Below are 25,120 nucleotides of genomic sequence, written 5' to 3' on the forward strand. Positions count from 1 at the left end.
TATGAATCTACTCAAATGTACTAAACCAGCTTCAGAACACAATGTTTTTATTATTATCTGATCTGATTATAATCATTGTGTTAATTACTTGAAATCAAATTTTGTGTGTGTACATCTCAACAGTCCGAAATGCAGATTTGCCACATTGACATTGGCCAGTTGATATTACCGAATATTTTAATAAAATGATCTATTGGTTAAGAAAGATGTGGCTGTTAGCAGGTCTAAGCAGCCAAGTAAATAAGTCCTTCATCAAAAAAAAATATTGTCACAACTGAAGAACAGAGACGCATGCGATTTTCTTCAACTTTACGTAAGATGGTTAAACTTTTTTTTTTTTACTTTTCGTGACATAACTTGGTAAGAGTGAAAGTATATCCTGTGATACTTGGGTTAGTTACATAAATATGTTTTTCAAACCTGGAATATAAAGCCTTTATAAAACCTTTTCAAGATCAAATATTTCAAAGAGACCGCGATGTCGTATTTTTCACACATCCGTCGTTGTTCTACGAACAAAACGATACTTAAGTTTGCAATTAATTTGTAATGGATAGTATGGACATTTTGGTTTTAATTATAGATAGAAAGTAAATTATAAATATCAAAAAATAAAATAAAATAATACATAAAAGCAATAATAGATTGTAAAATAGGCACATAAAGTATATGAAGTTTGGAAATAAATTTAGGGATTATAAATATTTATCGCAGGAATTACGTGTTGTTTAATTTTAAAAATATTTATAAATCACATAATACAAAGTATAATGCATATAAATAACATTCATTAACATTAACAGGAGTTACTACAACTCAAATCGAGACATCAATAATATTAACTTTTTTTTAAAAGCACATATTAAGAAAAACAAAGCACCAAAAAAATAATTTTTCATTACCTAATTATAACATCGGAATTTCTATTAAGGAATATTGTTCATTTCAATTTGTGTATCAAAGTATTTTCATTAACTTCATATTAATGGGCTCCATGCATATGTTAGAAAAGATGAAAGTAATTGATGATCCTGGAAGAAAATTAAAAACTATTTATTTATTTTCAAGTCTAATTTTATTTTTTAGCCGTTTTTAATTAAAATTTTCGTTTTAAATATTGATTTCTGGCGAATGGATTTCGAACGCATCGTGATTGGTTGTCGTGTTTGTGACGTCATTTATCTTGTTCGACAACGCTGTCATTCATTTCCGCTGGTGTTTTTGGTGGCGACGGTTTGTTTAACGCTTTATTCGCAATTTTAACGAAATGACGGAAGATAATTTTATTAAAGGACAATCGGATAACATTCCTCATGTAAATGAATCCATGTTAATGTTGTTTTTTTCCGAAAATACAAACTTTTGCAGCGCCGAAATGAGGGGAGTGAAAGTTGACAGGTGAGTTTCAAAAATGTTTAACTATAATATATTACTTAAAACTGTCACCTTTCTTTGATATTGAGTTTTTAATATGTTAAAGACGTATTTTATATTCAGCAGTGATACAACTTATCGCCAGAAATGGTGTAAATATACTTGGATACTATTTTTTCCATACATAACCTCCTTTGTTCTGTCATGAGTATTTTAATGGACTTAATTAGTTCTTAATAAACACTTTAGAATTAAAATACTGACTGTTTTATGTCTGATTAATTATTGTCTTAAAAACTGTAACCAAGCACAGAAGGGACAAAATTGTAAATACACTATTTATTTGCAGGTCTTCGAGAGCTGAATATGCGGACAACGCTATTGGATATGTCCAGATCAAAAGAAATAAAAATGTGTGCACTGTAAAATGCCGGGTTACACCAGAGCATAAAATTCGGAAGAAGGCATACTCAGTTATCAGCGTCATTGATGAGGCAAATAATAAAATAATATCGTGCCAATGTGAAGACTGTGCGGCTTCTCAAGGTAAGCATGGTAGTAGACGCATTATTGTCGATGAATAGTTGACATCGGAAGCGTCTTATTTATTTAAAAAAAAGAAAAAAACGTACTGCATTGCATGTTCTTTTTGTATAAATTTGCAGAAGGAAGAAAAATTTTATTGTTAAATTAATCGCGTCGCACATATTTTTTTAATCTGTCAAATTATTAGTGTGTATTGAGCAAGTGCTAGATAGGACGATGTCATGTTTATAAATAACTGTAAAATAACATTTATATTACAGGAGGATGCAAACACTCAGTAGCATTTATATATTGGCTATATCGACGCAGCATTGAGCCCAGCCCTACTTCAGTAGCCTGTTATTGGAAGCGTCCGATAATGGCAGGTATCGGCACCACGATTCCTTTCGTTATGGCCAAGGAATTTGGAAACCACGAGGATTTGCCATCAGGAGATGGCTCGTTTTTGGCAGCTGTAGTCGATGCCAGCAACCAGTTGGGTGATGGTACTTCAAGACGAATGCGTCTTTTTACCCAACATACTGATGTAGATAGGTTATCTTTGCATGTTTTAATGTGTCAATTTCAAAAAGAACAAAGTAATTTTCTCCCAAAAGATTTTTTAAAATATTGTCAGGGTCAAATGAAGATGCCTATCTGCAGAGCTGCTGAACGCTTAACTGTTGAGCAAAACGATATACCTTTGTGGCATAGACTGCGTTTTGCTCGAATCACTGCTTCCAACGCTTATGCTGTGTCAAGGTGCCAGACAAGTGATGGTTCTCTCTGTGAGAAATTGTTGGGAGCCAAGTTGAAAGCAACTGCGGCGTTATTACGCGGCAGGTCCTTAGAGTCCTTAGTTTTAAAAGAAATGCAAAGAAAACTAAATGTAAAGTTTAGAAAGTGTGGCATTTTTTTGTCTCCTGAATACCCCATATTTGGAGCATCTCCAGATGCGCTGTACGAAGAGTATATTGTTGAGGTGAAATGCCCTGTATCTGATGCCACTTTTCAAACATATTTTACAGACGGAAATCCCTCTGAAAAGTATATGGCTCAGGTCCAGCTAGAAATGTTTTTTTCTAACAAAATAAAAGCTCTGTACTGTGTAGCACATCCTGATTTCGAGGAATCTAAGAATGTTACACATTTGTTTATAAATATAAATAAGGAGTATTGCTTAGATTTAATTGAAAAGTGTACAGTGTTTTGGAATTTAGCAATTTATAATAAACTCAAATAAATTCATGTTTTTTTATTACTTACTTATTCTGTTTTATACTTTATAAATACATATTGTTGATTTTGATAGTTGCATTACCTTCGTAGCCTTGTTAACGAACCTAATTTACCTCTTTAGTCTTAGATTCACCATTTCCTCTATTCTTGAAAGGGTTTTTTTTATTTATTTGTTTTATTCTGTATAGTACTTTGTTTTTTTTTTCTACTTGGATTTTTAAAAAATATAATTGTTGATATATTTAGTATAATAATTGCACGTTGATATTTTAGTTACAATTATGTGTTGATATGTTTAGTGATAGATTTTGTTTTGATATATTTAGTTATAAGTTTAAACTTGCTTTGTTTCTTGGTTGTAAATATTTTTTATCCAAAAAAATGTTATATATTATTCAAGTCCCAAATTGAGTTGTTTGTAACTCCTGGGAATATAATACATTACTGTATTATAATTATGAATAAATAAAAAATATATATATTGTACACACAAATGGCCATATTGTTTTTATTTACAGCACTTGCACGTTGTAATACGTCAAGTGCACACGAACACACATTTCCTTCTATAAATACTCCATTCCATGCTTCTTTAACTCTGTTGAGATATAAAAAACATTTGTTTGTTTTGTTAAGCATTTATTTACAAGTTGAGGGTAATATTAGGTTAACAAAACTTTTAATGTTCAAATAATCTTTACATTTATATTGTAAAATAGTGATGGCCAAAAAAAATAAAGAAATAGAAACCGGTTTAGCATAGTCATTGATGATTTTTAAAAAGATTACTGAGAATGCAGAAGGAATCAAGTGCTGGAGATACCGTTTTGTAAATCAACACTAGGACAGAGTCGTGCAAATGTCCTTGCCCTTAAACTGTATAAATCATACTTTTTAGACACAAGAGAAAATGGTAATTTAAGCCTCTCTTCTACTAATGATTCCTTTATAAATTAGGTCAAAAATATAAATGTCAATGTTTTCTTTTCCCGATAAACTTTTAATTTTCTCTTGTATTTTTTCCTAATTTAATTATCAACTTTCATTTAATATTTTTTTGTTCTATTTCTTGTTTTCAGATTCTCTACTCTTACTCAAATTAAAAATTAAAAAAAACAACTTGAATGTAACATAAAATTATTACTCATGTTTTATTTTCTTTTAAATATATTTACATATTATGCATCTACACTTATTGTGCCTCTACACTTATTGTGCCTATGTGGGATTTTTTAGTTTTCATGTAAAGCTGTAAAGTTACAAATATATTATGTAATAAAAAATGTACTAAATGTAAACGAAAAAATTGTAAATAAAAAAATGCTTAAGTCAGTATTAAGTAATTATTGTTATTTTCATAGTTATTAAATTTTAACCAGTGGCTCCTGAAGGTTTATTAACCCACAAGCAATATTAATAATATAATCTAAGAGGCCAACATAATTAATATCGATGCATGCGTGCATTGCCAACATTTTAAATTCCCTTATCCGACTGATTGCACGTTCAACGTTGATTCGTAACGCAGCCACCCTTTTAGCCTCCTTGACCTTGTCACAAGATAGAGGAATGTCCGCGCTCACACTTGGTGGACGAATTAACTTGCATTGTTTTAACTCGAGTAAATGAGCAATGTTTTTAAAACCTCGGTCTGCCATCACATCCATACCAGGTTTCAAATTATCTAAAAATCTGCAAACCTCGAAAATCTTTGTGTCACTGGTTCGTCCACCATATCCTTTTGAAATAAAATTGATGTGTCCGCACGGTGTACAAGAGACAAGGTATTTGATGGTATTGCATTTTTTGTAATCTGACCATGTCGTGGCTTGTCTAATGGGGTTTGAAGGCTTATCGATTTGTATTTCCAAACAATCAATGATAGCTTGGACTTTACTGTATCTTGCAATAAAGGGCAAAGGCAAATGAAGCCGAACGGTATATTGGTCTGGCCAAAATATTAGCTCCTGCAGACAGATCGCTACTAGCTTTACCGTCTTCCTGAAGATCCTGCTTACAGTTGGTTCTGACAATCCAAATTGCATTCCAAGAATTGCATTTGATTCATCCAATCTGATTTTTTTTAATGTTATTAAAATATTCAGGCGCGAGTCACATACTTTTTTGCACAGAAGTGTTAAAATATATGCCATATCATCTGGTATGCCAAGACAAAGTCGATAATTTCTTTCAATACCCATTACAGTAGCCTGTCGTAAAATAACATTATATTTTTGAATTTCAAAAGCATCAGCATTATCGTCAGAAGTATCGTCATGAGGTACAAAGTCCTGGTCATCGGAAGTACTTTTCCATTCTAGTATTTCATCATCATTATCTGGCATAACTGAATCATAGCTTATGGTAAGATCTTTAGGTGTAGGAAAAATAATAGGAGATGTAGCTCTTGTCACCGTTAGAAACGTGGCGTCAGTTGATGTTCCCTTGCTGCGAACAATGACTTTATTTGACCTTAAACTTGCTTGAGTCATTTTACTAGCTTTTTCAACTGTGGGGGATGAAGAAGCGAATTCGAGTTCAACTGCCTCCGTTGCAACATTTATAGATGAAGATGTACAGGGTTGTTCTTCCTCCGGAACTTCAGACGTCATTGTTCTTTCAAGAGTTCCTAAATGGCTTCTTCTGTGTCCCGTTTGTCGTAAAAATTTGATGTTTTTCTTTTGACACTCGAAAATGTGTGGAACAACATTTTTTTTTAAGGACACCCTTCCTCCCATAAGCTTGAATCTGGTAAAATTATCAGCATCTTCTTCAAGCTGTGAAAATAACATTTAACATAATTAGAATACTTACATCACGAAATGGCTAACCATCAAAATAAGTTTATGCTTTTATTACAATATATTGTATTTATTTGACAAATAATATTTAATATGTACATATAATGTATTATCAATCAATAAATAGAAGTATAGAATGTGTAAAATATAAATTTGAACTTACGTTGAAATGATCCTCGCAACAGTAAATTCCGGATTTACAGCTGATTTTGTCAAACTGTCTCTTCATCGCCACAAACCATTTTTTTCTCAGTTTAGCATCTCGTGGAATAGTGACAAACTTCTTTCCCGGTGTTGTATGTGTCGTATTAACACATCTAGGAACTGAACAGTATTTGTACCCAGCCATCGTTCGATAATTGCAACACAATAAGCTTTAATGTTAATATCACGGCAATTAAAATAAAAACAACTCGACTAAACTCAACAACTCGCAAGCAATTAGTTCTGTTTTGACAGATACAGATTCGTACACGCGATAAATGACGTCACACAACAAAAATCGGCAAAAGTTGCCGTTTTAGCGCGAAATCAAATTTTTTAAATTTAAAACCGTAGTACTTTGCTTAAAAGTAAAAAAAAAAAAAAAAAAAGCGCACTCGTGTTTCTCTTTTTTTCCCCTCTTTTTTTTGAGATAAAAAAAAAAAATTCTGCATGGAGCCCATTTCGTACAGAGAAACATACCTACATATTATATTAAGTACATAAAGATTTTTTTAATTGATTTTTTTCTTAAGATTGAAATGGGTGCCTATCGCGAAAAAAAAAACAACTTAATTCAGAGTAATTTTAAGCCATCGACAATGTAGGAGAAGAAAATAAAAATAATAAACTACTACTACTAAGCTAAGACAGGCAACATAAATGTAAATACATAGATTTCTATATTCCCTGTATATCTAGATAAAATTTCACAAGGGTTAAATCGAGTACTTGCATAATAAATACATATCCAAAATATTGTCAATCTAATAAAAATGTTAAAAAAAGCATAATTTGTTTGGCAATTGCATATGTATTTTTTAATTATTCGTTTTATTTTATTTATTGGGGATATCACCAGTAACACAGATTGAAAATATACAGATTATAAAACCAATGACAGAAATACAAAATATACAAATCAGTTATGTTTCCTGGTGTGTATATGTGTTGGTTATGTATATTCAATTATAATCTCAATTTTCAATATACAATTTCGCAATGTGCTTATAGATAACAAGTTTTCCACAGTCGATAAGGTGTCTAAAACTGCATTAAAATCGTCAGAAAAAAACAATAAATCGTTAGTCGTGAACATTTACGATTATTTTATAGATTGAGTTCAGGCTTGAGTTTATTTGATATTTTACCAATCGGAAATTAAAGTAGATATTGCCAAAACCTATGGATACATCGCGCCACGTTTACAAGTATTTTCGAAACAATTAGATTGGGGTTATTTCCGAGAATGTAATGCGAATTTCGAGTAATTATATAGTACTGTACAATGGGATGACCTACCATAACGGGGATTGGGCAACGCTGCCCATCTGTAGCGCAGTGTTAATTGGGATGAAGAATGCATGGATTGGGAGTTCTCCATTTTCACACTGTTCCTTGTTACTCAAACTTCTGATAATGTTCACAAGTAAGTGTGCTGTGCGATAAAATACGTATATCAATAATTTGTTCAAAAATATGTGTTATGTTTATTTTTGGAAATGTAAATTATAACATCCATAAACACAAAGATCTCACAAGAACTTCACTTCCGTTCGACTTCGTGTGCGGTAAGCGATGGTTTGAAATCGCGAGATGAGTACTGGATTAAAATTTCTAAACGATAAAATTTTCATTCCAAAATATTCACGAAATAAGGAATGTTTAGTTGATCACACGAACGAGATTTCATGCGTGTATTAAAGTGGCTTTTTGTTGATTCTAAACAGAGAAAACATTCGTAATACCTTTATTTTTTTATTTTTTTTTTTTTTTTTTTTATTTGAAAATTTATTTATAAACCCTTACGGATTATAACATTCATTTTACATAAAATAATACATACATTTTTCATTTATACTCTGTTGTTTAAAATAATATTTTTTACATCTTTTGTAAAGTTTGTCTGAGTCTTTTGTTTAGTTTTGTCTGGTAGTTTATTGTATAATTTCAGTCCCTGGTTCATTAGTCTTGATTGTCCTTGTCTTGTTTTAAAAAGTTGTATATGGTATTTGTCTGATATTCTCGTATTATGTCCATGTTGACTACAATTTTTTATTAGTTTTAGTTCTTCGTCTACAATTACATTAGTGGCTAATTTATGGATAAATTTTAATGATTCTAGTTGAAAGAGTTCAGTTATATTTAATTGCTTAGTTTGTTTAAAAAGTTCTCTAGTTGCAGTTAAATAGGGAAGGTCATATACTAACTTTAATATTTTATTTTGTTGTCTTTGTAGTTTGTTTATGTCATTTTGATATCCTGCTCCCCATAATAGTTGCGTATAACATATTTTAGTTTTTACATAGGCTTCATACATTAGAATTTTTTCCGTTTTTGGAACAAAGTTTTTGATTTTTAAAAAAAGACTCGATAATGTCGCCACTTTGCTAATTAAATTGTTGATATGAATTGTCCATGTTAATTGTCTGTCTATTGTTAGTCCTAAGTATTTAACATGTTCAATTTCAGTAAGTCGTTATTTGTTTTTATTTTTTATATTTTATTTACAGTCAATATTGTGGCCAGTGTTTACAGCACGCTGTTATAAGCGTTTTTTAAAGTTTAGTTAAAAAGCAAAGCCCTAAAAATTCGTCGACGAGATACAAAATTCATCAGAAATCACTAGAGATACGGATATTCTTATACGGCGTATTCTTATGGAGTTATGCGTTTTGTAATAATCCGTTTTCCACTGTTTCCAGAAAATACCTTTTCGTAAGAGGCCCCCGAGTACACATTAACCGACCGTACATTGTTTACGTTTACCGATACACATCCGACGACCAGTCAATTTTTCATCGATCGTTCCGTCGGATACTTTATCGCGAATCCGAATGTCGATTACGACGCGACTGGTAGAAGGCCCCGAGAGGGCGAAGGGCCGACGCAGACGCAGACGCGGGAGAGTTCTCGGGGATCAGAAATAATTTTATTGCCGCAACGGCATGTCGTCACCTCGTAAATTTTCCCTCCCGTAACCGAATTTCCGAGGACACGCGCGACACGGGGTAGCGAGGCGCGGAACAATAACTCACTGTAAAATACCCAGCTGCAGGTGACCGTGTCCCTGACGGTGGTGATGACACTGCCGGGGATGTCGCACATGCTGGCGGCGGCTGGAGCGGCGCGTGCAGGGGGCGCGTGCAGCGGCGCGTGCAGCGGGCGCGTGCAGCGCTGCACTCCGCCGGGCCGCGCCCGCCGGCCACCACCGCCGCCCGCCAGAAGGCTTCCCGCTCCGCTTCTCGTCCCGATCTTCCGCGCGGCGGCCGGGGACGTACACGACACTCGGAGATCGAATGCTCGCCGAGATCGAAGCGATCGACGCCGCGGCGCGAAGCAAAATACGGAGGAGATTCGATCCGCGATTTGTTTCTCCTCCTGCAGGACGGAGAAGTGTGTCGCGGAGGCGAGGGCGCTGCCCCTGGGGGGCGCTGCACGGCCCCCCTTCCCGCCGCCCCCTCCCCGCCCGGCCGAAGCTATTCCCGGCGCCTGACTCACGGAGCCATACGGGCTATATCGGGGCCCGTGCGCACGCACACTATCGTCCCGTCTCCGCCTGAGCGTATATTATATTAGTAAGCGTAACGATTGTGGCGATTAAAAAAACAGTAATCTACTTTGAAAAGTAATGTTTGTTTTTTTGCATATGGGATATAAAATAAGCACAATCTATTTTGTATAATAAAGAGTACAACACGAAAATATCACTTGTCAATGTTTACCTTCAACAGGACAATAAAAGGAAATACGCGAACGAACGTAATTTTCAGAATATCACGACCTTCCTCGAGAGTTATTGGCTTGAGAATTGTTCGTTTCTTCACGTGTTTTAGGAAACCGTAGACACAGATGACGCGAAATGTTCATTTACAAGAATTAAAAATATATCGAAAATGTTGAGTATTATTCAAGAACACGGACGGAACAAATTGCAGTTTGTCGCGGAATATTATTATGGGATCTAGTTCCTCCATCCGCGCCCATGGAGCATGGAGCACGGAGGAAGGAGGGCCGGTACTAGGAACTAAGGCACTGAGTCACCCGAAGAAAAACTGCTACCATTGTTTTTGTGTCGCAATCATTGGGCTCGACTCCAAATGAAATAAATGCAAAAGCTTCACCTCGGGACACTCATAGTTGCGCGGCGCGGCGCGGCGTGTCGGGACTCCACTCGGCTCACGAAGTATTTAGGATGCTCGATTTAATTCTCGAGCACGTGATAAATGAAAAGGAGCGTAACTTCGGCGTTATCACCGGGGACACGATGAGGATGATTCGATATTAAGAAAATATTGAGTCAGAAGTTCGCAGAAGCTTTAATCTTGCGCGCCGCGGTGATAATACAGGGGAGGTAAACGGCTTTCCGAGCACAAGTCGTTACTGTAATGATGAGGAAAACCCGCCTTAAAAATAATGCTAGCCAATTTGCGGACGCCATGAGAAGAACAGTTGAGAAATGCAACAAAAAAGCGAGTGGATTATGATGATTGGTTGTGATTGGGTCTAGAAAGAGATGTATGTAGAGGATCGACGATTTAACAAGAGCAAGTCTTGTAAATCTTAAATAAGGAAAAGGATTAACTTCCCAGGCTGTCCGCGGGCCTCCGATTGAGCGTCCTGCGCGGATGCACTATCAAATGATAATACGACTGCTTACTACAAATATCTCGAGTATTGGATGCGTCACGCGCTAAAATAGGCCACTAAAAAGCTACACGATGCCGGTCCCAGTACAAACAGAGCCGCAGGGCGAGCTGTGAATTCTGCATCTACGGTGAATGTTATTTATTGAACGGCTGCCCATTGCACTTGAAGGCGGCCCATCGCTTGTATAATAAATGTATTCGTACACCGCAGACACCTAGAATACAAGGCGTATTCACGATGGTATGTAGGCAGCCCATCGCTTGTATAATAAATGTATTCGTACACCGCAGACACCTAGAATACAAGGCGTATTCACGATGGTATGTAGGCAGCCCATCGCTTGTATAATAAATGTATTCGTACACCGCAGACACCTAGAATACAAGGCGTATTCACGATGGTATGTAGGCAGCCCATCGCTTGTATAATAAATGTATTCGTACACCGCAGACACCTAGAATACAAGGCGTATTCACGATGGTATGTAGGCAGCCCATCGCTTGTATAATAAATGTATTCGTACACCGCAGACACCTAGAATACAAGGCGTATTCACGATGGTATGTAGGCAGCCCATCGCTTGTATAATAAATGTATTCGTACACCGCAGACACCTAGAATACAAGGCGTATTCACGACAGTATGCAGGGCAGCCCATCGCTTGTATAATAAATGTATTCGTACACCGCAGACACCTAGAATACAAGGCGTATTCACGATGGTATGTAGGCAGCCCATCGCTTGTATAATAAATGTATTCGTACACCGCAGACACCTAGAATACAAGGCGTATTCACGATGGTATGTAGGCAGCCCATCGCTTGTATAATAAATGTATTCGTACACCGCAGACACCTAGAATACAAGGCGTATTCACGATGGTATGTAGGCAGCCCATCGCTTGTATAATAAATGTATTCGTACACCGCAGACACCTAGAATACAAGGCGTATTCACGATGGTATGTAGGCAGCCCATCGCTTGTATAATAAATGTATTCGTACACCGCAGACACCTAGAATACAAGGCGTATTCACGATGGGATGTAGCAGCCCATCGCTTGTATAATAAATGTATTCGTACACCGCAGACACCTAGAATACAAGGCGTATTTACGATGGTATGTAGGCAGCCCATCGCTTGTATAATAAATGTATTCGTACACCGCAGACACCTAGAATACAAGGCGTATTCACGATGGTATGTAGGCAGCCCATCGCTTGTATAATAAATGTATTCGTACACCGCAGACACCTAGAATACAAGGCGTATTCACGATGGTATGTAGGCAGCCCATCGCTTGTATAATAAATGTATTCGTACACCGCAGACACCTAGAATACAAGGCGTATTCACGATGGGATGTAGGCAGCCCATCGCTTGTATAATAAATGTATTCGTACACCGCAGACACCTAGAATACAAGGCGTATTCACGATGGTATGTAGGCAGCCCATCGCTTGTATAATAAATGTATTCGTACACCGCAGACACCTAGAATACAAGGCGTATTCACGATGGTATGTAGGCAGCCCATCGCTTGTATAATAAATGTATTCGTACACCGCAGACACCTAGAATACAAGGCGTATTCACGATGGTATGTAGGCAGCCCATCGCTTGTATAATAAATGTATTCGTACACCGCAGACACCTAGAATACAAGGCGTATTCACGATGGTATGTAGGCAGCCCATCGCTTGTATAATAAATGTATTCGTACACCGCAGACACCTAGAATACAAGGCGTATTCACGACAGTATGCAGGCAGCCCATTGCTTGTATAATAAATGTATTCGTACACCGCAGACACCTAGAATACAAGTTGTATTCACGATGGTATTAATTTTTCGATTTTACATTGTAAAAATTAAACGCTTTATAATTCCGATCATAGTTCGACAGCGAAATTATCAGGTCAGTTTTAGAAAATCAACAAAGTCTAATGAATTTAAACAAATGAATCGTGCCCACGTAGAAGGGCATATACCATACAAACGAAAAATAAAACGAAAAATCGTTTAATTTAAACGCAAAATGGTATATACCTATAGCAACGAGGCACAATTGCCAATCATTGCATTTTGGGAAATAAGCATTGTTTATATTTTAAAAATAACAATAAAATGGACTTAATAGAGCTTCGTCTGAAAGTTTTTGCTGAATTACTAAAAAGGAAAATCACGAACGTAATAAATCACCACGTAGTCATAATATAATTATTTACAATTGTTTAGGAAATTACAGGAACAAGAAATATTTAAATAATCGAGCAATTGTGTAAATAAAATTAATAAAATGAAGTTTTTTTAAGAAATTTGTCGTGCAACATAAACCAAATTGCTTATCGTACGAATAACAAAATGGCATCGAACCAGAGGTATAACAATAAACAAAATCAAAACATTTAATTTGAATTAATCACAACAACTTTTGATTTAATTAACTTTCAGTGATTTACATATTCCATTTTTTCGGTTCGTGTACCTGCACACAAATCTGGATTTTCTCCCAAGACGGGAGTAGGTATATATTTTTATTCATATCCCTACAGAGATGAGGTAGAATTTTTTTCCAATTCAAGGTTCAGGATTATGGATATTCGAGCGTTTACAGACTTTTAACTTCAATATCAATGCATAGATGGCGCTTCCAACTTGCGTGTGGATGGGTTCTTGATTCGTAGCATATATACAAAAACCAAAAATGTTACCTGGTGTGGATATTCGCTAAAAATAAGCGTAATGGGGAATGTTGTAGTACCTACCTAAAGTGGCCACTTTAACCCAGCCAATGACAGGTCATAAGCCCTGTAAACGCTCGAATATCCATAATCCTGAACCTTGAATTTGAAAAAATTCTACCTCATCTCTGTAGGGATATAAATAAAAATATTTACATATTCCCCTCTTAAAGATAATTCTCCATCTCTGTTAAAATTAGAGTTACCAATCTTATGTGTCCATTTTACAGTAGGTGCACAGTGTTATGATCTAAAATTACAAGATTTAAGACATTGTATTTATTAAACCATGACCAGTATTCTGATGGAAAGTTGACCAGTCAATTTTTTTTTCAATTATATCTACCGAGTAAAATTAAGTTTTCTGTAAGAAAAATATAACACCTCTAAACACGTTCAATTACAGGTTACCGACGAAGCTACTTTGAATTTTCATACAAATACACATTTTCGTACATGCATATCGATTTTAGTTTATACCGTCTCGATATGTGCCGATGAAGATAGCGTTTGTAATCACGGCCCTTGTATGGTCCCGTATGCTTTTTATTAAAAGACAAGACCCGATGACCGAAAAACGGGATGTCTTAAAATAAAGGACAATTAATTACCCTAATAGAATATCTGTCGATAAAAAATAAACGCGGATATTCTCGGAGGGTGTCGTGCGATGCTATGCATGTGTGCGACTGTGCGTGTCGCGTCTAGGGAAATAAAGTAAACAAAATGCGTTTGGCTGACAGATGGAGCGTGAGTCACGCACGCAGCGTGGCGTGTGACGGCGGCGCGGCGCGGCGTGGCCGCGTGGCACATGGCACCACGCCGTACCACAGCACTACAGCACTACAGCACATGGCACGCCCGTTCTGGGAAGTCTAAAGCTAGCCACCCAAAGACAGACTCCAGAAGAGACTCGAGATTTATTTATGTATTTCACAGTTTTAAAATGTACAGAGTTTCTTTGTTTCAGGTCCCGACTAGCTAGGAAATTCATGTGTTAAGGAAGGACCACATTTTTTACATTTGTTTTTTTAAATCCATTATTTCATTAAATGATGCTTATTAAATTCAAAGAATAATAATAACAACGTAAGACAAAATCAATATAAATATAAATTAGAAAACATGCAAGTAATAATTATAAAAATTAAATCATAAAAATAAATTAGAAAATATGCCATTAATAGTAAAGAAATGAGACATAATTATTATAAAATGGAAAACATACCGATAATAATAAAAATTGAAGCATAAATACACATTATAAAATAAAAACATTAGTAATAAAGAAATTAAACAAAAATATAAATTGGAAAACAAACCGATAATAATAAAAATTGAAGCATAAATATAAAATTTGAAAATATATCGTTAGTAATTAAAAATTGAAGAACAAAAATAAATAACAGAATATACCTTTTATAATTAGAAAATTAAAGATACGTGTAAATACTAGTATTAATAATAAAAATAAAATATATGTAAATTAATAAACATAAAAAGTAAAAATAAAATATACATAAAAACAATAAGGAGATATTTGTCAATTAAAAGCAACACAATTTTTAGTCATGAAAATAATTACAGGATATAAAAAGGTCTACCCCTTATCCACTTGCTCACCTTCTATGAAAGAGTGAACATTATATGAGATAATCATTACAAATTATTGTATAAAGAATGAAAACAGAGCAGACTAAACGTTTCCAAAAATATTTTGTGTACATTATTTTGAGTTTGTTCAAATTTTTGTAGACAAGGACTGGATTCGACTCCCCGGGGAGCTGTTTATATTAACATATTACAACAGAGATGAAGAACATTTAAGAGAAGGTAATATAGAAGTCTAGGCGTCTACAGGGCTTATGACCTGTCAATGGCTGGTTTAAGTGGCCACTTAATTTGGACAAACTCAAAATATTGTTGATAAATCCACCTGGTCCATGAAGAAGTATAGAAATTGAAAAATAACATTTTCAGGCGTTGCCTAGTATGTAGGTGAAATAATTCAATTAGATAAATCTCACTCGCATAAATAAAGGTTTCAGCTCTTTAACTTCACAAACATCAACAGATGAAAGAATTGAAGGACTATAGATGTTCAAATATAGGCAGAATGGTGAATGTTAAAGTGGCCACATAAACCAGCTATTGACAGGTCATAATCCCTGTAGACGCCTAGACTTCTATATTACCTTATCTTAAATGTTCTTCATCTCTGTTGTAATATGTTAATATTTTGTGTGTCTACATTTTGCAATATTTCATTGTCCCTGTAGGCTTATTCCGTCACAATTTCATTTCGTAAGTTCATTCGTCTGTCATATATCCATCTCACTTAAACGCAATCAAAATCATATTTCGCTCTTATACGATACAAATAAATTTACGCAACGAATTAGTTACAGAATAAGGCCACTGATCATTTTACTTATCTATATAATAAAATTGGTTCAGATACGTTGCAATTAGAATATCAATGCAGTGCCTTATGTACCACTGGGTGCGGATAGGGAAATGAAGATTATTATGTTTTAGGAAAAAAAAATTTTAATCCTCAAAAGATAATTAGTTAAATAGACATCGCAACAGAGACGAAGAAAGTTTTGGATAAGGTAATACGAAGTTAGGCATTTACAGGGCTTGTACGTTTCCCGTGTACCCGGACGAGTGTTTTGTCACGATGGCCACTCTAAAGTTTAAATCCTGAAAAAGAAAACCGAGTGGAGAATAGCCGGCCTCGTGGTTGACTCGTTAGGACATTTGCCTGATATGTCAAAGATCTCGGTTACGATTCCCGGTGGACTATTTCATAATCCCGTGACACTGATCATTGTGCCTTTATTTTTATTAAACATGATGCTAAGAGGCAATCGCAAGGTGATCAGTCTCACGCTTCAGGGTCCAGAGAAAATTAAATGTTGCAGTGTAAAACCACCGTATAAAGCTACATTGCATATCGACGTTTCCAACGATCGAACTCGGGACTTAAAGCATGGTAAATAACATAACGTAAGTGTTACGATGTGAATGCTGATGCAGCCAATAAAATTATGCGGATACGATCTAGTTAATTTTACCAATAATAAGATGTATTCTATTTTAATGTCAGTTTCCAGTGGGAAGGTGTCATACCAAATATCTCGAAGGAGTTGTTTTGACACTGAAGATTACTTTCCTTTCAAAAATCAGACAGTACGATTTATTACCGCAGTGGCATCAAGATCCATTCTACCATTAATATTGGTCGTGGATTTGTGTAGATACGATAGATTTTTACAATATCGTGAAAGCCGAGATACGAAAATCAAACGAAACATTTAAAAACTAATCTAGGCTTTCCGTTCAAATATTTATATTTTATTGTAAGCAAATAATAGGCAATAACCTTAGACTTATTTGATATTTCATACAAATACAAAAAAGAACTAACAATCTTGATTCAGAATAACAGAGAATAGACGTTTTGCCTTTTATTTTTTGTTCTTTATTTTTCGTCATAAAATCAAATGCAATTTTACACTTCAATTTTCCTATGTTCATCCTTTACCACTCCTTGTCACTTTCCTTATTTTCCCTTCCCACTATATCTTTGTTTTGTTCTTTTAATTTTATCTAGAATATTGTTTTATTTAATACCCCGACAAAACGTCGCGCTGTTTTCGATATAAAATTTCTCTATAAATTATTAAACTATAAAGTAGATAGCGACCTCCTTAAACATACAAATAAGTGCTGGATTGAGCACACTCAGACATCGGGATACAAACATGCATTCAAACTGCCTTCATTTTCAAGCAGTGCAAACAACATACCTTTGGCCCGCATGTGTCAGGAATACAACATAATATACTACCGAAATAACAAAATCGACATATTTCATGATACTTTTCCAACTTTTGCGAATAATCTTAATTAACAAGTGCACATGTGCAACTAATTTTGTATTGTCTTGTATATTATACAACAACAAATGTCATTTCATATATTATGTGTGATTCTATAATTGAAGATATATATGCATATGAATGTAAAAATGTACCGACTAATATCTACACATCGTATGTTTTCAAGTATGCATCTTTGTTAAAATAACCTATAAAATAAATTACTTATTACTTAATTTTTTTAATTTTTTAAACTGTCTTTTTATTTTGTAAAATTTAAGAGAATACATGTAATTGGATGGCAGGCACTATTGCAATTTCATTTATTATACTCATTATTGAATGGGGAAGTTCAGCCCTACGGGAAATTCGATACAAAAAATGTTTTCTTACGCTCGGTAAAAATTAGAGCATTAAATTGTACGGCGAAGTTTCTTGAAAATGTATGAAAAAAAACGAGCTACTTTGAACGACGTCTCTAGTTCACATGAATCGACCAACGATAAGAGAGTTGTGATGAATTACCGGGTTACGGTAAGTCGACGGACAAATCGGCAGAACTGAAGAGGGGGAAGAGGACTTGAGACGTCACACGCGAAGTAATCTCAAAAGCAGAAAATTAAAAAAAAATCATAGCGCCGTTAACACGATATACAAAAAAATAAGAACAGTAAATTTGTCTTAGCCTAATAGTCTATTAACAAATGAAAAAAAACCACTGTTATCCCAGAAAAATAAATATTATACATGTATAATTTTTGTAAATAGTTATACAATTTGCGAAACATTAAGCTTGTTTCTTCCATCGTTTTTAATTGAACGAAGGTATTCTATAAAAACATAAAATCAAGATGGTGAATTATCAAACGTGTTTTATTTAAACTAATAATAAGAAGCTTTTTTTAAAAATTAGTATATCCGTTTTCATTACTTACCTCACTATTTCAATTGATCTAATAGTGAATTGCAAAGACATGCTTTAATTTTTTTTAACTGCAATTGATTAAATTATTTAGGAAGTTTACAGGCATGTATAAAACTTAGTTTAAAAAAAAGTCATGTTTGGAAAAAAAATTAGATGGATCCATTGACTTTTTTTTAACTGAAAGAAATATATGTATACATAAAGATCTTTAAATCTTTTAAAACAAAATAAATAACTAATAGATGGTTATTCTAAATTGACATATTTTTGAATATCGTATTTAATTAATTTATTGAGTGCAAGCAAAAAATAAAAGTGACAGCGGAGGAACAAAATTTATTGCAAGATTATACTTTTAAAACGCAATAAATTTTCTAGTGAAGCAAAATAAATGACGTTAAGATGAGCCATTCTAGCGGCCGGAAAACAAAGCTAACACTGTGCTGGTTACTATAAGTTACAGTTTAGTATATTGCTACATTTATGTCGAGTGGTTACCAGGCGAGATATTCCTTCACGGCTATTATTCGGCACTTGTAGCTGGCGCCAGAACTCATGAACGCAATAGTAAACAAGGAAAGCATATTATATACCAAGCTATTTCTTGTTGTATTAACTTATTTCAGCACAAAGATGCCAGGGCTAACAGATCACAGAGAGATCCCTCTGGCGGCTTTTCTCGTTCGGCAACGAGAAAAATTTCATTGTATTGGGCACCGCCAAGGAGACTTGAGACTTATGTGGTGGGCAAGCTGTTGTTTAGTCTACATTCGTTTTATTTATCCGATTGTTGGAAACACCGATGCGATTTACAATATTTTAGGCGAATTATTTTAAGCGGACAAAGGTAACCTCTCCCGACTGTTGCTGGAGCATATGGGACATGTTCGACGAAAACACTCCTGGTTCTAACGGGCTTGTCCGCACTGGGTCTGGAGATCCAGCGACGATTCGCGAGTTTTCACTTAAAAAGAAAGCGTTCCTCGGTTAAAACTTTGGGCCTTACTTATAAACCTGGTACATAGTTACGCCTGGGCATAGTGGTAGAATAAGGATGGTATTCCCATCTTGCCTAGGCGTAGCTTTATACCAGGTTTATACTCTGCTTGGCATTTTTGATGACATTTTGTTAAATACAGATTCGGAACCACGAAGGAAACCTCTTTATTTTAGTCTTAATCCCATACCAATATTCCTTCAGGAAGCAAAACTGAGTAACCAGATTTTCGATTCATCTTTAATTTAGGTTCAATTTATTTTTTAAATTGGAATATTAATCTGCATGAAATAAGGAAGTTCAGTGTCTTTTTTAAATTTTATTTTATTTTATTTGTATATATCGTATTATCAGCGCTATGATTTTTTAAAGTTTTGTATTTCTGAAATAACTCCGTGTGTGATATCAGAGGTTGTTCTATGACAGTTCTTCCGATTAGTTCGTTTACGGTGATCAAACCGGATATCCTTTAAGCTCTCATATCATTGGATGGTTCATATGAACCAGTAACGTCACGCAAAGTAGTGCGTTTTTATTTTTAAAAAAAAATATTTTTCGTACATTTTTAAGAAATTTTACCGTACAATTTAATGCTCTAATTTTTACAGCGCGCAAGAAAACATTTTTTGTATCCAATTTCCCGTAGGGCTGAAGTTCCTCATTGAAATATTCATATGAAAACTAGGTACACAAATCTCTCTTTTCGTCCTTTCTTTTGATACATAGCATATAGTGATGACATCAATAGTATTGAAACTACAATAAAAACAACGTAATTTTCTTTTACCGCGTTTTTCTCAGAAACATGTCTGAGATAATGCACTCTTCAGTCTTCTCACGGAGGGCAGTATAAGTAAGGTCCGTTGTCTTTAAATGCTCTTGATGCTCGGAAATCGCGAGGGGAATCTTCCCCCTCAGAGAGGGTAACGTTTCTTTTTTCCACTCAATACGTTAGCGCTTAAAATCTTCTCGGGTTATCCTTGATCACTGGACGACCCAGTTTTTATCAGGTCATTTAAATATAAGTATTCAGTAAATTTCATGACAAATAATTTGGTTTCTATATTGTTGATTTCCTTTTGTGCTGCTGCGGATATCCCAATAACTCTTCTGAACACGTTACTTCTGAATACTATACGTGGCCTTTTTATAGGCCTCACAGTATATACAGATTTAGTGGTTTCTAAAAAAATATTCTTGGATTTTAAAAGGTTTGTTATCATTTCGGTAAATTGATTGTGTCCAATCTAAGAATTCGTTATTTTCCTTAGTCCAATGAAGAACATATTACGTACTTTTGAATTATCTTTTTTCTGCACAAAGATGACGAGGCTACCAGTTTACGGCTTTTTTCGTTCGGCAGCAAGCAATTTTTCCTTGGATGTAGTATTGATCATATTACCTTCATGTATCGAATGATCAAAACATGTCGCTTTGGAGTACCAATTCAGTGCCCTATACACTGGGATGGGGAAATGGTGACGGTGAACTTAATATACCAAACATAAAAAATGCTTTGTCGAAAACGCAGGAAAAAAAAATAACCCTTATAAAGATATTTTATAATAGCAGATGATTTTCCATCTCAATCTGAGAAAATAATGGTTATGGCTTGTAAAATCCTAAAAATCCGAAAGCGAATTATGGAATTTAACAAAAAAATAGGTCGGTAACACAGTGGAGACATCATTATTAATCTCGCGGCACTCGTGAATCATTCACGCCGCGCGCCGACACGCACAATCGGTCACAGCATCAAGTATAAAAGCCAATAGGCACGCATGACCATCTGAAAATAAACAAAGGCTGGAATAAAATGAGAACTGAAAATTTTCAGTAGAAGCGCGAGTGTGTATCAGTAACGGAAATTATTGTTAGTTTTATTTAATTTCATCAGCGCAGCGTGCGAAATCTATTAGCTTAGCACGTAAAATGCAATTGCTATTATTTCAATGTCTTAGAAGTTTTTGAATCATGATTTTTTTTTCTCCCTTGAGTTCCAAAAATGTGGCTTCTTTTTTAGGTAGACATTTCAAGATTTTTTAGATCCTTAAATTATGAACTTAAAAGTTTTTCACAGTATTTTATATTAAACTTATGATTAAATTACGAGCTCCTTCAACCGTCACGGGATTATTCGAGATTCTTTCGAAATTTCTCTTGCGTGTGGGAAGTTTTGGGATGAATTTCCGGGATTATTCAGATTTCCGTCCGTGTTTTGAGTAACAATTTATTTATTAGGACCCTATTTTAAGATCTTTTAGACCTTTTGTGCTGTTGACAAAAATGAAGGGTAGGTAAACGGCAAAAACGTGATCATTATTTTAAAAATATTTTTATATATTATGTATTTTTGTGTATATCTCTTATTGGTTTCATTTTATGTTTTTTTCGTTTGAACATGTATATTCGCTGTATTGTATCGCTGTTGGTGACTCATTCCATGTTAAGTTTAGTTTATATAGGACGGCCCTTCATCTGTATTTCATGGGTAGGAGAAGCTAGTACCTAATAGTTCTAGATCAATTAGTATTCTTCAAAATTGTTTAAATTTCTTTATAATTGTTTTTTTTCTATTCTTTTCTTGATTTTATTTAAAAGAACAAAATATTTCTCTTATTTATTTTTATTTATTTTTATTTTATTAGGGAAATCAACAGTTCTACATACATATTTTTAGTAAACAAACAGATATAGTGTATAAACTTAGAACCAATAACAGATTTCCACATAGTATACAAAGTTAGTAAAGAATATATATATTACATATCAAATAAATACATACAATTTATACATATAAAAATGTTATTTTCAAGTACTCAATAAACAAAGATTTTTTAAATATTAATTTTAAGAACATTAAGTTACTGTAAATTGGGCGGGATAAGGACAAAAATGCTTGAAGATAGGATAAGGAGGGGGGGGGGGGGAGATGTACATATTTATTATTATAATGTCTACTAAGTTACATAATACATTTTTAGTTTAAATTTTAAATCTGACAGAGTGATGTTTGTATAATCTATATTTTTAAATTTTGTATTGTACATTGAAAAAGTCCTACGAAAAAAAGCATTTTTAACATACGATGTTTTACTTGTTGGTACATGAAACAGGTGGTACCGTCTACAAATCCTGGCTGGCACATGTATTTTTATTAAACCAAGCAGCTCTGTACAGTCAACCATTCCTGTCACAATTTTGTAAAGCAGTAGTTGGTCCGCACACACTCTGCGGTATTGTAGAGAAATGATTCCATGGAAGGTGGAGACAGTGAGAGTAGATACATAAGAAATACCGGTTTTGTTATGATTTTTTTTATCAGTATGTATTAATGTGTATATTTATGTTTATTTGTGTATGTGTGTATATTAGTTACCTAAGTAGTAGATTTAAATAATAGTACATGTAATTAAAAAAACTTCGTTTAGTGTTATTCAAAATTGTTTTTTATTAATATGTGTTGCTTTCTTACTTTTTTTTTCTCTTTTTTTTACAGGTTCAAAATATTTCTATCACCAAATATTTAATTTTTCAAGTATTTTTATAACTAGTAATATTATTTTTAAACCGTGTATATATATTTTTTTTGACTCCTTAATTTGTAAATAACTGTTTAGTAATAATTTGTTTTAAATACTATATTTGACTTATTTCACATACATGTATGTATTTTATTATATGCAACTTATATGTAACAGGCACTAAGTGCCGTTTATTTCCATAAAATAAACTAAAATAAAATTACTGTTGATATCTCAAATAATGAATGATATTTTCAAAATATTTTTATATATTCGTACATATTTTTAATCTGTTCATTAGTATCTCTACAAAAAGTAGTATATACTCCTACATAATATTATGATATAAATTGTTTATAAATTTTCTGTTGTTTTTCCAAATTAAAAAAAGAAAGCTAAAGGAATAATAACAATCTTATTTGTGGAATACTGGATTAATGTATTTAATAAAATAGGTTTTCAACTGATTAATTAATTTCTTTTACATTTATATGGTTATACACAGAAAAAACGAACACGTCCACTTTAAATATAAATAAAAAAATCTCCTTCCTCGAACAAAAAAAGAGCTTATTGAAGCACCCACCACACGGAAAGGGTTTTCACCAGCATAATGTTTTTCTTACAACTTATGAAACAGGAAGTCACTTTTTGTTCGTTTTTAATGTTCTATTCTATTGAACTCATTCATGAGAAAATAAAGGCAATAATATCTTGAAAATCTAAAAAATGCAATTGCCGCGTACCCCCAAATGTGTTATTTATTTACGTTTTTTTTGTTTACATAATATATATCACTTTATTGACAATGTAAAAGCTTCATTTCCATAGGTAATGTCATATCATTACTGTTTTGGATGTTTGCAGCACCAACTTTAATAATATATAATATTATATTATATATAATATTTTTTAGAAATAAAATAACTTTGTTTTATGAACAGATTTATTCATTTACACAACCGACTAGTTTCGGCAACAACATTTTCCCCCTTTTTAGGGTTATTTAACAACTAAACACATATAATTTTCATACATTTTTTTCTGTTTTTGATGTGTATTATTATTTATTATTATCTTTTTCTGAAATTAATGTATCAAATATTTTTGTGTACCAGATTATCCTTTATATACTTACTGTAAACTAATTGTTATTATTTGTTTTTAACAATAATTAGTTAATACCATTATTTATACGTATAAGTATATGTATATATATATTTGTTAAAATTCTTTACAAGTTATTTACAATTTGCTTTTTAATTCAATTACTTTTCTTATATCCTTATATATATATTTTCTTTTTTACTATGTAAAGTTTCACTTTTTATTTTGCATGGCAGTATGCTTTTTATTGTTTCTACATGTATAAAAAAAATCGTTGTTTATTTTTTAAATTATTACTTACTATTTCATTTTTTTTTGCACCACAACAGGCCAGGAGGCCCAATTACAGTGGTGAATTACATTACAGAACAACCGGGCTTGAGAAAAATCACATTTGTAATTTTTGTGTTCTCACCGGGAATCGAACCCGGAACCTTCCGTGCGTGAGTCAAGCGTCTTGACCACTACACCACGGAGGCCACTATGTTTGTACTTACCTGTATATTTTTTGTAAATGCCCCTTGGGCGTATTGTAAAATTAAATAAATAATACATACATGTATATAAAAGCAGCAGTGAACAGATTAGCGGATGTCGATAAGGAGGGGTAATTGTGTTTAAGGTAGGGCTAGACTTAATAGGAAATCTATTTAAAGTAGGGCTTTGACTTAAGTTTAATTGATTATTGATTACATTAAAATTTTGTTTGACGGTTTTTTTAATTTCTAGAATTTGCAAATTATTGAGATTATTAGTTTTATTATTTAAATGTAATTTTTCGATTCCATCTTCAAAATTGTCAAAATACGGTCTGCAATTCCGAAAAATTGTTATTGTGGAGATATCTCATGTGTTCTATTATTCTAATGTTAAGGCTGTAGTCGGGTAAAACGAACGCAACATTAGGAAATCATACGATTTTGACATTTTAAAACGAACGTTTTTTTTTTTTAAATCGTGTAATAAAAAATAAAAAAAACCAATAAACTAGATAAAAACAATCATTTTTAAAGATATTTTTATTAAAAAATATAATTAAAAGTTTTATGTAGCTAAAATATAATTACTTTTAGACCGGTAGATTACGCCATTTCAAGTTTAGACTAAACTTAGGTATCTGGGATCTCAAAAAAAAAGCATTGAACT

General features: G+C 33.6%; 3 protein-coding genes and 1 long non-coding RNA gene across 4 annotated transcripts in view; 2 read left to right on the forward strand and 2 right to left on the reverse strand.

Moving 5' to 3' along the window:
* Window positions 1–25,120, reverse strand: part of Tak1 (TGF-beta activated kinase 1) — a 60,061-nt gene that overhangs the window by 7,821 nt on the left and 27,120 nt on the right. The gene's annotated exons all lie outside the window — the stretch shown is intronic.
* On the forward strand, window positions 1,206–3,147 carry LOC148273020 (uncharacterized). Its single transcript, XR_015824711.1, has 3 exons — window positions 1,206–1,398; window positions 1,724–1,920; window positions 2,181–3,147. It is a non-coding gene; the product is annotated as an uncharacterized LOC148273020 (long non-coding RNA).
* On the reverse strand, window positions 3,757–7,240 carry LOC148273021 (uncharacterized). Its single transcript, XM_088239265.1, has 2 exons — window positions 6,103–7,240; window positions 3,757–5,915 (listed from the first exon to the last, which is right to left on the reverse strand). The coding sequence occupies exons 1-2, from the start codon at window positions 6,286–6,288 to the stop codon at window positions 4,503–4,505; spliced, it is 1,599 nt and encodes a 532-aa protein (XP_088095391.1). The 5' UTR covers window positions 6,289–7,240; the 3' UTR covers window positions 3,757–4,502.
* Window positions 6,651–9,697, forward strand: LOC148273022 (uncharacterized). Its single transcript, XM_088239267.1, has 2 exons — window positions 6,651–7,881; window positions 8,613–9,697. Exon 2 carries the CDS (start codon window positions 9,223–9,225, stop codon window positions 9,634–9,636), a length of 414 nt encoding a protein of 137 aa, XP_088095393.1. The 5' UTR covers window positions 6,651–7,881; window positions 8,613–9,222; the 3' UTR covers window positions 9,637–9,697.

Source organism: Micrasema longulum, unplaced genomic scaffold (genome assembly GCF_059751315.1).
Source record: "Micrasema longulum isolate JH-2025_06_02 unplaced genomic scaffold, ASM5975131v1 h1tg002105l, whole genome shotgun sequence".
Lineage (NCBI taxonomy): Eukaryota > Metazoa > Arthropoda > Insecta > Trichoptera > Brachycentridae > Micrasema > Micrasema longulum.